Genomic DNA, 14,605 nt, shown 5'->3' with positions numbered 1-14,605 from the left:
CACACACACACACACACACATTCGCACACACACACACACACACACACACACTCACACACACAGGCACAAGTCGGCCTTTATGTAAGTCCGAGCGGACAAAAAACACGCCCACGCCTGTCCCTAGCCTATTCTGGGGACGCAGACCTTTCAAATCAAGGTAAAAATGAATAAATAAATAAATAAAATAAAATCAGAGCGGAAGCATTCAGGCACCAGACATCCGTATTTTTATGCTTTGTAAAATATTGTGTGTGTGTGTGTGTGTGTGCAGGTATGTGTGTGGGTATGTGTGCATGTGTCTCTCTGTGTGTGTATGTCTGTGTTCCATTACATTTTCTTATTTCGCTCCTGTTTTGAAAATATTTCTCCCCCCAATAGTACCCATGTTATATAAGACATATGTTTGGTTGGGCTGTTCTGTGAAGAATGTCTTTCCAGTGATTTCAGAAAATAACTATCAGCATGTCCCGTCTTCACCCAAATCCAAATCACCCAAATCCCTCCACAAAATATCACAAAGTTGGGTACATCAAAACACTTGGACTTGACAACATCCTTGGACCCTTCATCTTGAGATGTACACATTATGGATCTCGCAACACAGGCAGTTTGAGGGTTTTAGACATCACATCATCTGACTGTCTGATGATACAGCAGTCTCACTACACTACTGATTTTGGGAGTGATTTTGCTACCTTGGATGTTGCATGGCATAGCACCTTATGTGTTCTTACGTGGTATTACTGTAAGTTGCCTATGTGCTAATAAGCTGTCATAGTGTCAAATGGTAGAAGAGCTGTCATGATCATTCGCGATAATCATGTTAGTGATGACATGAGACTCTTATCATTAGAAATAATCATGTCTAGAAAACTTATGATAGTATGATACCTTGGTTATGACATGGTTAAGTCCCCATTTATGATGAGGAGTTCAATAAGAATGCTACTCAAAACTGCACTGACATTGATAGTCTTATCTGTAGTTTTAGCAGTCTTATGTAAGTAGTCACAGAAATACAAACGTCCTGGGACTGAATTGATGTTGCAGTCTGGTACTAATGAACTCATTTACTGTAAGAGTGCGAGAAAAGAAAAAGTGCAACACTGCTTACTTCGCTAATGAGTTCATCAACGTCCAACTGGTCATTGCTCACAACATATAAGTAGAGCATATGGCAGCTTGTCATTGGGTCTGAGGGCTTTCTTGTAACAGAAACACACATTGGAATCTCATTTGCACAGCTTAGGGTTCATCGGTACCTTTGGCAAAGACTCACAGTCAGACGAACACATGTCAAAACCATACATTTTTCATAGCAAGACAGTGGAGAGCTGTATTTAAACTCTTGGCGAGCTCTATTTAAAACTTTGTGGAGGGTTCTGTGAATGATTATGCTAACACTTCACAAAGTATTGCCTGCCTCGCAGTCTACTGTGTGTGTTACTGGGCACTTGAGATTAAGCGGTGTGTCTTAAGTGGATATTAATGTTTTTAAAATTAATTTTGAGGCATATTTTAGCATATTGCCTAAATGCATGAAAGACCATATGCATCCATTTATTCATTAGTGGCAACAGTCCAAGAAGCCTCATGTGAACAATAGCAGAGAAAAAAATCACACATACTGTATACCAAACAAAGTATAAACAACCTCCCAGGAAATTAATTTGAAAACAACATTATAAATAACAGCATGCTCAGCAGGCTCAGCATTTTTCTTTTCTCATTCAGTTGACAGCAATGATATGGGGCAAAACTGCAAGCAAAGTCTAATAGGGACTCCAAGCAGTATCATTACTGCCAAGCAGCAGTTCAGTTTTCACTAACATGGTAATGTCATAGATGAAAAAAACAGCTTGTTTGGTAATCCCTCACAGTATAGTAGGCCAACATCTCATTAAAGATATATACGTATTTAAACAGGCAGCTGTTTGGCCGTCAACTTTGTTTTGAGGGCTAGAGTAACCTTGCCAAATTTGGGGAAAATAAGCATAAGACCATAAGTGAAGTGAAGTCTATCTTAAGTTTTGCTTCAAGGTTCTAAAATGTAATTTCTTACCACATTATCAGTGCCCCACCCCCCCACCTCCACTCATTATCAATGGCACATGTTTGAAGGCTGAGGCAGGCTCCATTCCTAAAGCTATGCTTGTCACAATGTAGTGGTGTGGTATCACCACAGACATGTTACTGGGAGCGTGAAGTGCTCTAAAGATCAAGTCGTTTCGCTATTAATGTCAGTGCTAGCTCTAAGCTAGAAACTCTTTGAGAGATTAGGCCCAGCTGAACAGGTCTCGTTCATAACCAGACACAGTGCAGTGTGGAGACTTGCCTGCTGACTCTCAAATATATCCATTAACAGAATCTGGGTGTCATAATTGAGTCAGACCTGCAATGTGGTTGGGCTCTGTGAAGAGCATCAGAGCACAGGCGTATGGAAGATTTAGCTGTACCACTCCACTAATAGTGAGTATAATATAACTGAAGACAGAATATGCTGTTTTACATAATACAATTCAGGGAACCGGTATGGTTGCTATAATATTAGCCATGACTTTTGCCTGGTATGCTTGACAGCCATGTTTGGTGAAGACATCTCAGATTTTGCACAAAACGCACAGCGCATGATTATTTGCCTGCAGTGTGACTTGGGCAATATTTCTAAATGATGATGTTGTGAATATGGACTGTATGTTAACTATGACACATTAGTGGTGGAGACTGAATTTGTTAACACAGATAATAGTGTTGTGAGCAGCATCATCATCATCGTCGTCGTTGTAACACAAATAGAAATACTGTCCTCTTAAATTACTCTCTCGTTTGCTGGGCAACTGACTGGGATGGCATCCACTTGCCCTCCCAGCCACCCCCTCTCCCTATGATGAAGCGTCCTTTCCCACTCCCCAGCTGTGATATTTATACACCACAGAGGAGGGTGAAAAAAAGGGTGTGAATGTGAAAGTGTCATGTGGATGACGGCCTTGGAGTAATCTTAATGCTAGGGTTGCTCGTACTAACCAACGAACCAACGAACGAACGAACCAACGGGGGCAATGTGGCTTTTGGAAGATGGCCGGGAGAGGAGAGAGGCATCCCTGCTCAGCGTACGCTGAGCGCCTGATAATCATCGTGTTCAGAGGCGGCGTGGCACGGCATGGCACGGCACGGCACGGCACGGCACGGCACCACGCTGGCTGGGGCTCGGGCGTTCTCTCAACTGATTGTGACTCAACGCGTGACTCAGAGCAAATAGAATTGAATATCACAGGGCGGCGCAGCAGGCAAATATAAACCGAATCGAAAACTACTGTCTGGGTCAAATATTAATTCTATGCAGTCTGTGAAAAGGGCTCCAGCAATGAAATATGAATATCATTGGAGGATAACAAACAACTCAGGGACCAAAGAAGGAGAGAGAGAGAGAGAGAGAGAGAGAGAGGGAGAGGGAGAGAGAGAGAGAATAAACAGGGCCTTCGCGGTCTGAGCTTTTTTGTGTAGGTTTACTAGGGAGACTGTTCATCAGCCATGCTGTTTTATGCTGTATGGGGTGTTGATGAATACATATATCTGGCCTCAGTCCTATATGATGCATCTGCTGTGATTAACTAATTAGGTCAGACTTCCAGCTACTGTAAGCTTAATACCTCAAAGTGCTGCATGGCATGACTTTTAAGAGGCTCATTAAAGGTTGAGAGGTTGTCAGTGACATGAGAATTCCTCTTCGTCTTTTTCTTCTTCTTCTTCTTCTTCTTCTTCTTCTCCTTCTTCTTCTCCTTCTTCTTCTTCTTCTTCTTTCTCTCCTCATGCATGACAGAAATGCAAATGATGAATGAATTTTTGTGTTGAAAAATAAATGGATGAAAAGGAAAAAAGAGAGAGAGAGAGGGAGAAGGAGGGAGGGGGTGGAGGTACATTACAAGTGATCCTGCTGAAGGATTCAAAGGCCTGTGCCACATATCACGGTGTGTGCATTTGAAACTGTTCGACACGTCATGAATAAATGATTTGGGTTTATCAGAGTTCTCATGTACCTGGCATTTGAGCCCCGCCAATCCAACAGCTCTCAGTGTGCGCCACCCCACCGATGCCTCCAGATTCAGCGTGGGTGGTGGTGGCGCGAACCAACACTGTTTGTGCGAATAGTCTTGGTTCTCATCCGAGCTCCCTCTGTTCGATCTTTTCTCTCTCTCTCTCTCTCTCTCTCTCTCTCTCTCTCTCTCTGTGAAGTGTCATATTTTTTTTATCTTGCAATTTCAAAGCTTCCTGCTCATTCTCAAGTGTGATATTATTCCTCAAATGATCCGTGGGGTTTTGCATGTTACATGGCAGCACATTCCATAACATCTCCTTTTATTCTGCTGTGTATCAGCCTGCTGCATTGCTTGCTGTTCATGAATAGGATTTGAGGTTTTCGAAACACATTATTCTAATTGGAATGAAATGCCCTTACAGGTATCACCACCGTGCTGACCATGACCACCATCAACACGCATCTCAGAGAGACGCTACCTAAGATCCCGTACGTCAAAGCCATCGACATGTACTTGATGGGCTGCTTTGTCTTCGTCTTCTTGGCCTTGCTGGAGTACGCGTTTGTCAACTACATCTTCTTCGGGAGAGGGCCACAGATGCAGAAGAAGCTGGCGGAGAAAGCGGAGAAGGCGAACAACGACCGCACGAGATACGACGGCAACCGGGTAAGGCTCGCGGAATCTTGTCATATCTGTTGGTGTTTGGACTTGAAATGGAGCTCTCTCAGAAAATGTGTGTCGTGATGGGTAGCTAATGCAGTTATGCTTCAGTGACAAAGTCACAGGGTTGAGATTCTAGAGCCTTTCTTGAAAATGCCTCATTGACAAATGACAAAATTTGACACTGTCCATTACAACTGTCCTAGCTCTGTAGACCTTTTTGTCATGTCCTTAGTTTCATTGTAATACTCATTTAATACTTTTCAGTTGCTACACATCTTTGATTTTCTGTATAGGTTTTGAATATATTTTTTAATTCACCTAAATTGATACATCATTTTGGAAACGTAATGGTAGAATGTAGCGCTACTAGGAATCTTCTCCATTGAAAGAACCCTCCAGTATATAATTAGAACTGACACACAGCAAGTCCTCCAGGACAGTCATGATATCCACCCTAGTGAGTTACATAATGGGCTTTGTCACGCTCCAAAGACCAGCAGTGTTCTGCTTCTAGTGGCTGTATCAACATTTAGGAGGAGCGGACTATTTCCTGAGGTTACCGCCTTGCTCAACAGAAAAGATCCTCGCTCACTACAGAGTGGAGTGAGGGTCAAGTCCTTAGGTCTCTAAGGCTGTTCCTTCAGTTGGAGCGGAGATGAATGAGATTATCTTGTTTTCTTTTTTGTTTGTTTTTGTTTTTGTTTTTTGTTTTTTTTTGTCCTGGCCAGTCCGTTCAGGAGGGGGGCAATTGCAAGCCATCATCTGTTAAACAGTCCAATCAGGTACAAGGCCACCGTCACTCCCAAGGGGTGAGTGTGTGTGTGTGTGTGTGTGTGTGTGTGTGTGTGTGTGGACACAACTGGCCATCACATGTATATCTGTGAGCCCCCCCGTCCTCCTCCACCTACTGTACTGTACCTCTGCTCACTCTGAAACTTTGCCTCTTCTGTGCAAAGTTTGTTGCTGTTTTTTCCCCCCTCTTCATTGATTAAAGTGACACACCAACACCATTGTGTCGATCAGCTGTGCTGTTCCATTCCGTGCGTATAATGTACCACGTCGGCGGCCTCCTCCACCCAAGTTTTTTCTCTCTTTCACCCTTGCCCCCTTTCTCGCTCATGTGTGCAATTCACAGATAAGATGCTCCTCTCTCCGTACGCCCCCTGCTTATTGTCCCCACGTTTAAGTGTTCCAAATGTGACAAAGTCTGTTTACAACAGAAGCATTACGTTGATTGACTCATTGATTGATTGATTGATTCATTCATTCATTCATTCATTCATTCATTCCATCACTCACTCCCAGAGTGTTTTGTTACATCTCCTAGTTCTTTTTTTTTTGTCTTTTTTTATTATTATTTTATTTCCATCTAAACCCATCACGAACACTGATCCAGATTATTACTGGGATGTTTGTGCCGTAATTATGTTCTGTTGAATTATTTATCACCGGAGAGATTTCAGAGGTGAGAGCAGATAGACAATGAATTTGTAGGAGGCCTCCCCTGTGGGAAATAGCCTCACCATGTCAGCATTGCTCAGTCTGGAAACACACATTACTTTTCTCATAACTATCTTCCACCAGCTACAGTACAATAAAGTATCTTGCTGTGATGGAACAAATCTGCAGAGTTTGATGCCTCTGGCCTACACCTCGTTTGAGAGGATTTTTGTTAAAGTATGAATCAATATGATGCTCCCAGTGTTGTTGTTGGGGTTTTTTTGTTGCACAGGGCATTGTATTTGCCGTACAAAATTAATCTGAGCTTATTGGGTAGACTTTTCTGCTCCTCCATAAAAGTGTTTCTCCTGATTCTTTTTCACTTACAAAGTTGTTGAACATTTCTCTATGAGAGGCCCAGCTCCTTGAGAAATGTTGTCACATGTTCAACTTGGCATATAGAGGATTTAAAGCCAAGGTGCAATGTATAGCTTTTATACGTGCTAAACTAGGTATGTCTTTAGATCTGCCATAGCGGTAGCTTTCAAGGATTTGAATGAACTGATTTACAGTTTGTGCATACAGTATGTTTGGTAAGGATCATCTTAAAGGTTGGGTACGGAATTAGCGAAACGGACGGCAGAGTTTGAACATATACAACCTCAAGTCCCGCCCTCCATGCACGAGCGACAATTCAAATGCGCAGCGCGAGAGCGAGCCAGGCTAAATGAAATGCGAGCCTGGCGTCTACAGCACTATGAGCTCTAGTCTCCATACAATCACTCACATCAACTTCCCCAATTACATTCTTTATTCACCTCCAAAGGGTTGTAGTACATATGGTTCAGTAGCCATAGGTGTGTATATGTGACAGAATCTGGTTTGTTCTTACCAGGGCGATTATCTCCTGAAATATCCGAGTTTAGTGCTGGCCCGTTGCTTCGCCTATTCCACCGTAGCTCCAAGCTGTTAAGTTTCGATTTCATGTTTACAGCACTCTTCGTGTCACGGTAAAATTTAATTTTTGCTACATAGCTTATTTATTGCGTGGGTGATTGAGTTTCCGTAGGTATCCGCTGCCTTAGTTAGTTTGTATAGAAATGAAGTGACACATACAACAAGAGGGGAACATGGACGTGCAGCAGCAGGCAGTTGGTTTCGTTTCAGCACTGACTCGCGGTCACCAGCTTTCGAAAGGGTCGCGCGCGGTGGGGAGGGGGAGCAGGAAGAGGAGTAAGACGTTAGATTGACGAACGAGCTGTGAAATGATAGTATGGGGTGAGGAATTCTATTGGCTGGAGTTTTTCGAGCCCTGCCCGTTCCGCAGATGATTGACGTGTTTAATTTCCATTTCAGTGCTTCCAACTTAGTGGCTATAAGTGGGTTAGGAATAGGATTTCAAGTGATTTTGCAAAAATGGCCAACAAAGCTCATTCCATACCCTACCTTTAACTACTCAAAAGCCTCGAATCCATTATTAAAATGCACCATATTGATTTAGTTTTTAGAACAGCATGACTATTTAGAGTTTTTTACTATGGGTAGTATGAACTACACCATTCAGGTAAAGCATGAATATTTCATTTTAAGGTTGCAGATGACCTTTTTCTTCATCTCTCTCTGAGAGTTTACACGTATGGGATTTACAGTTGACCAGCCAGAAGACTTGTCCTAATATGGTCACCATTTAATCTCATTTAGTAAATCTCATTTTGATTTGAGGAAGAAAAACTCAGAATCTGAAGACTTGAGTTAGTTTTTAAAATGTAATCAATGTAAAGGTTTGGTTACTGATTATTGCTCAATGGGGACATCAACTACATTACAGTATATCACTCAATCATTTTTGCCTACAGTACCATATGAAAACATACTTGTTTTGTCATTTATTTTCCTTTCATGCATATGTATTTGTCCAAACCGTATACTGAATCTCCTTAGGAACTCTATACTAAACAGTTAATAAGCTAATAATAAAGTAAAGTATGTATGTCAGTACTGTATATCACATATTTAGAATATTCCTACCTCCTAGTCCTAACTGCATATTGTCAATCACTTAAGTAAGAGAGCTGTATAAGTGCACTTAGTGTAAAGTGCTACCTTATACTGCATGCATATCTAGCACAGGCATTGGACAATAACATGGATCATCATCTCAGAACAGCCACGGTGGGTAACTCCAGCTTCAGAAAGTAAAACTCCCACCATGTTTTGGTTCTACCTGTGTATCTAACCTGATGCTTTCTAGAAACAGGTGTTTGATCGCATGTTGTGTTGTACCATCTTGGTTCAGCAACGTTGTTGCTAACTTTCTAGAAACGCACCCCTGGTTAGAACAAAAAAAAAACAAAAACATTTGAGACGTTTACTTTCTCAAGCTTGGTAGCCCACCACTGCAGAACAGAGATTGATGGTGCTAACCTCGTCCGTGATGTTTATCATGTGCTTCGCAGGTGGACGCCCAGGGCAACATCCTCCTGACCACCCTGGAGATCCACAACGAGGTGGCCAGCAACGAGATCACCACCACGAGCTTGAGCGAGACGCGCAACTCCTCCTCCATGGTCTTCGACAACTCAGGGATCCAGTACCGGAAACAGAGCGCTCCGCGGCACGAAGGCCGGCACAGCATGGAGCGCGGCGGCGGTGGCGGCCTCCACGGCAAGAAGCCGCGGCTGCGCCGACGCTCCTCGCAACTCAAGATCAAAATCCCCGACCTCACGGACGTGAACTCCATCGATCGATGGTCACGGATAATATTCCCCTCCGTGTTCTCACTCTTCAATTTGATTTACTGGATGTACTACGTGAATTAACGCCACAGACGGGATGTCGTCCGTCCCCCCCCTCCCCCCTCCTGTACCCTTTTACAAAGACTCATCAAGGGACAAGGGACGTGTTTCAGCGCCATATCTCTTGTTATGTTCTGTTTTTTTCTATTTGCAAACTCTGGAGGCAGTGAGAGCAGTGTTCGTGGACGACGATGATGATGATATGCACTAACATGGGCCAATGCTGTACGTCTTTTCCGTGACGAGAAGCTGCACTGTTGTCTTGGTGAACATAACCCACATAAACACACATCTTTTTCACATAGCAACACAACGAGCAGTGCCAGCACCAAGACTTTTCATTTTGTAAACGTGCGTCTGTACATACACACGGCAAACTCTCTCAGAAGCCTTTTTGGACTTCTCGCATGATGCTCCCAGCGACTCTCTCCCCTTGTTATTTTAACACCCTACAAAGCAAGACATTAACTCAGACCTGATGACGTTGCTATAGTGGAAGGCATTATTCACACAAATGCTTTATGCCAATATACTCAATAGCATTCAAATGTTGAGATCAATGATTGCCATTGCCATGTTGAGTTTAGATAATGCAATATACTTAGGGCTGTGGGTTTTGATAAACATGGTTTTAAGGTTTGGTGTTTTTTCTTCACGTCATCCACAACGGTATGTTTTGGGGTGTACATGCAGTTACCATATTCACAACAAGCGCCAATTTGTGAAATATTTTCGAAAGATGATTTCCATTTGCCTTCGTTTGATATGATTGTATGCCACACACAGTTCACCATTTCCTAGCAAAGTGCTTCAGTAGCTCCCAGTGAACAGCATAGCACTCTTCATCTTCTCTGCATTCTATGGTTGTTTTCACACACAAGTTGCTCTTAAAAATCACAGGCTATGGAAGATCAATGGAGATATTAGTTTTGACGGATCCTGGCAAGAGAAGGTGATTAAATATTTGTCGCTCAGAGTTTCACTATGACATTTTAGTGATGAACAGACATTGATGTGGATTTGAAATGAAATGAAACAGTGGCTGTTCCAGACAGAACACCTTTGGCCAGAACGTGTGGCATTCTTTGAACGGATTATACTGTAAGTCCCTAAACTTGAAAACAAATATATTCAAATATTTGATTATTATGTTCCTTCGGGGTACCTTGTTTCAAAACATTGAGTGATATTACATTTCGTTTCACTACACAGTTTATGTACTAAACACAAAACTTGCCTCAGGTTCCAACAGAAAATGCTAGTAATATTAAAAAATTATCCCCATTACATATTTTTGCTATTGTTAATAATATGCATAGCCACATTCATGTACTCCTTGTTGTAACTATTACTTTGTAATATAATCATTCTTATTGTACATGGTTACTTCATAGCTGTTTTACTTGATATTATGACAGCATGATATTATTTTGTCACAGGTGACTATGATGTTTGTTCCTCACAACAGACTTTAGTCACAGCCAAACAGTAGGAACTGTGGATCTTGCCGAGGAATAAACGAGTGATGTATATCACATTGCTATACAGGGTCACAGCCCACAGTCACGTCCACATGATTATTGTATACTGTCTGCCATGTCAAGGTTGCTTTACGGTTTTGTTGTGTTGCCAGTTGCTCACCATAACCTTTATTGCTCCTCCTCTGACTTCTGTTGTGTGTTGTAAATATATGCCACATTATCCAGAAATGTCTGACCACCCTTCTCTTCTTGAACATGTGTGTGTGTGTGTGTGTGTGTGTGTGTGTGTGTGTGTGTGTGCGTGCGTGCGTGCGGGCGGGCGGGCGGGCGGGTGGGTGTGGGTGTGGGTGTGGGTGGGTGTGGGTGTGTTGGAAAAAGAAACCGACAGAGAGATGATATTGATAAAAATAGAATATAGATATTGATAGGTAAGGTAGGTAAGGTAAGGCAAGGTACTTTTTATTTGTATAGCGCATTTACTGTAATGTGCACTGAGTGCAACCCAAAGCGCGTTACATAAAGACAGATATTACTTGGGACAGCTTGTTACACTGGTTTGACGTTCCCTTTCATACAAGGTCATTTTTAGTTTAGTAATGAGCTAAAGGTGTTCGTTCATATGACAGTGTTCATAGTCCTCGCTATCTACACTTAGGGATTACCACAACAGATACAACATGCAGGTCTACTCTTTAGAGAAGAAAACCCTAAAATACTGATCTTGGAACAAAAAGCACACATCCTATGTTTTACTGCCTATCATGTCTGCCCATCAAACGGTTTAAGGATATACAGTTTAAGGTGCTTTTCATTATTTAATTTAACGATAGAATAATTTAAATCATATTGAAAGAGTGAATTACAGACAACATTGAAATTACCATTCAGGGCCATTTTTTTTTCTAGCACGACTATGCTTATTCCAATGTTGGGGATGTTCACAGCTTCACCAGCCTATGCAAAATACACATCTGAAAGCAGATCTGTGTTGTTCAGACATACTGGAAAATTATTAATTTCTCTAAAGACCAGACTAGACTGGTCGTTGGAGAAATTAAGAATTTTCCAATATATCTGACCAGTAGAACAAAGGACGGTAGAACAAAGCACATGTTACACAGTGTAAGATGTGTGTGTGTGTGTGTGTGTGTGTGTGTGTGTGTGTGTGTGTGTGCTGCAAACAGTCATTCTCTCTTGAAGTTGGCATTTCTATTAGGTTTCATAAGCCGCAAAACTTGGGACTTAAGTCTTTGCCTGCAGAGCTCAAGTGTTAGCTGAGGACGCCACAAAGCATAAGTGCTGGCTGTTCTGTATGATGTAACAACTTATGTGTGAACATTATCAGGACAAAGGCTATTATCTGTAACTTTGTTGTTTGTCCCTCTGAATAATTCACAAGTTATCATAATCACAAAGGTAGAGTTGAGTGCAGCGGGCGAGCCCAGGCCAAAACAATTGGGGTTCATACCAATTTATTTCTCACAGCCATGACTTCACAAGCCATGACACTTACACCATAGCAAAGGGGTTATCTTCAGTGTCCCAGACCATGCATGGCCTGAAGCCATTTCTGGAACCATTTCTCTCTCTCTCTCTCTCTCTCTCTCTCTCTCTCTCTCTCTCTCTCTCTCTCTCTCTCTCCCCCACTCATTTCCTATTATAACTTCAATTTTCTATCAACAGAGGCTCAAAATGCCCAAAACTAATCTTAAAAAAGGAAATGAAATTAGACGGTGAATACTCTGGAATGGCACAAAACCCATGCAGTCTCTTGAGTTGGGGCCACTGCTGAATTGGATGTTCCTAGTAGCCAGTTCAGATATTCTAAAGATCTGATCAAGGTCAAGAGAATGACAGGCATTCTAGTCATATTAATGTCCCTGAAAACTCACAGAGGATGTGATGTGTGTGGTAGGGACTGAACAACAACCTTACACTGCTGGGGATTTACCTGTAACCACATTCTCTATTTAATCCAAATCCACTGGGGCTGCAGTAACAGTAATGATGGGTTTTACAGGCACTTGTTATTTCTGTACTTGACTTGTAACTCTGTAATTGTTCTGAATTGAGAGTGCAAATGGTCACAAAAGATGGCGCTTCTTTGTTTTGCCATCCACAGTGCATTCCCACATGCAGTAATGCTAGCTCACACGGCACTGTCACACTCATTCCCATACTGCGGTAACCATCGGTTGAGGCCACTGTGAAATGGCGGCAGGACTCTGATGGAGTGTGTCCATGTTCTACCCATGAAATTCGTCGTTTGATGGGGGCTACTTGGGCTGAATGTCTGTCTTTGAAATGTCAGCCTTTGTGTAGTTGGGGAAGTGGTTGGATATGGCTTCTCTTGGCTTATTTATAAACATGTAGATAGCTTACTTCCAGAAACCATGCAAGAAAGGAGAGAAGACAGAGAGTGTTTTTGTGTGTGTCAGGTGTGTTTGAGTGTGTGTGTGTGTGTGTGTGTGTGTGTGTGTGTGTGTGTCTGTGTGTATGAGAGAGAGAGAGAGAGAGTGTGTGTGTGTGTATGTGTGTGTGTGTGTGTGTGTGTGTGTGTGTGTGTCTGTGTCTGTGTGTCTGTGTGTATGAGAGAGAGAGAAAGAGAGAGTGTGTGTGTATGTGTGTGTGTGTGTGTGTGTGTGTGTGTTTGTGTGTGTAAATGTCCCAGTGTATGAAAGAGGGAGAGTGTGTGTGTGTGTGTGTGTGTGTGTGTGTGTGTGTGTGTGTGTGTGTGTGTGTGTGTGTGTGTGTGTGTTGTGTGTGTGTGTGAGTGTGTGTGTGTGTGTGTATGTGTGTGAGTGTGTGTGTGTGTGTGTGTGTGTGTGTGTGTGTGTGTGTGTGTGTGTGTGTGTGTGTGTGTGTGTGTGTGTGTGTGTAAATGTCCCAGTGTATGAAAGAGAGAGAGAGTGTGTGTGTGTGTGTGTGTGTGTGTGTGTGTGTGTGTGTGTGTGTGTGTGTGTGTGTGTGTGTGTGTGTGTGTGTCTATGGAGGCCACTGGGGAGGCTGGTGCAAGGCCCCCTGCTGCAGCTGGAACTCTTGACCTGAGTGTGAGCAGGCGTGCCTGTCAGGTGAGGGGCCTTTGGAGACTCTCACTGAGCCCCCAGAGCACACAACATCTATATCAGCCTGCCTGTCAAGCCTTCTGTTCCACCTCTCTTTCACATCTCTCTCTCGCTCGCTCTTTCTCTCTTTCGCTCTCTCTCTCACACACACACACACACACACACACACACACACACACACACACACACACACACACACACTCACTCACTTTCTCCCTCTTTCTTTCTCTTTCTCTCTCTCACACACACAACTCTCTTTCTCTCTCTCTCTCTCTCTCTCTCTCTCTCTCTCTCTCTCTCTCACACACACACACACACACATACACACACACACACACACACACATACACACACACACACACACACACACACACACACACACACACACACACACACACACACACACACCTTCTCCCTACACAGTATATCTTTCCATCTGTCTCTAATCTTTTCACTTGTCTCTTTCTGACCAAGGGTTTCTTGTTGGTTTCTTTCAGTCTTTCATTTCATCATTATTTCGCCCCTTTCCCCGCTGTCTGTACATTTCATTATTACTGCCTTCCAGGAGTTACAGTTCACTTCTGAGCAGACCTTTCTATAGCGTTTACTCAGTTCATAAACACTCTTTTATGATACGGTTAAACAAATTGAAAAATTAAGTGGCGAACAGATTGTCCTCAAGAAGCCATGTGTTCCTGTTGGCAAAGGTGACAGTGTGCTCTCCACGGCCAACCCACTCTATTCTGGATCACTAACCGGCAAAACGACTTCTGAACGTCCTTTTTAAGCATGTATATTCATTAAGGTCTTGGTGTGATGCCATAATAGAGGCGAGATGTTGCATACAAAGAGTGTCTTATAGTATTACTTTTTTTGCCATCAAGATGACGATAGGGGAATTCACCTTAACACGCAGTCCACAGTTTAGCTGTGAGAATAATGAGATTTGGAGATATTTATGGAGTCTACTTTACGGATGAACTTTGTCCTGTCGTCTGTTTGTCATCGTTCTGATGGATGTCTGTCTCCAGACGAGTTTCATTAACAAGTCATCCATGGATAAATGGCACGGTGGGGGAGATTTAAATACAGGCCTGTGAGTTGGTAAAATACCATTCCAACAA

General features: G+C 42.7%; 1 protein-coding gene across 3 annotated transcripts in view; it reads left to right on the top strand.

Moving 5' to 3' along the window:
* Window positions 1-8,959, top strand: part of gabrb3 (gamma-aminobutyric acid type A receptor subunit beta3) — a 41,720-nt gene extending 32,761 nt beyond the window's left edge. The window contains exons 8-10 of one of the 3 annotated variants that reach the window (XM_062556252.1): window positions 4,459-4,703; window positions 5,429-5,509; window positions 8,597-8,959. In XM_062556252.1, the coding sequence (XP_062412236.1) occupies window positions 4,459-4,703; window positions 5,429-5,509; window positions 8,597-8,959 (689 nt within the window). Of the gene's footprint in view, window positions 1-4,458; window positions 4,706-5,428; window positions 5,510-8,592 lie in introns of all 3 variants that reach the window. The other 2 variants (XM_062556254.1, XM_062556253.1) reach the window with 2 other exon arrangements.
* Window positions 8,960-14,605: the final 5,646 nt, after the last annotated feature.

The sequence above is a fragment of the Sardina pilchardus genome, chromosome 15 (assembly GCF_963854185.1).
Source record: "Sardina pilchardus chromosome 15, fSarPil1.1, whole genome shotgun sequence".
Lineage (NCBI taxonomy): Eukaryota > Metazoa > Chordata > Actinopteri > Clupeiformes > Clupeidae > Sardina > Sardina pilchardus.
The sequence above is the reverse complement of the archived record's forward strand: the minus strand, read 5'-3'. Positions and strand labels throughout refer to the sequence as shown.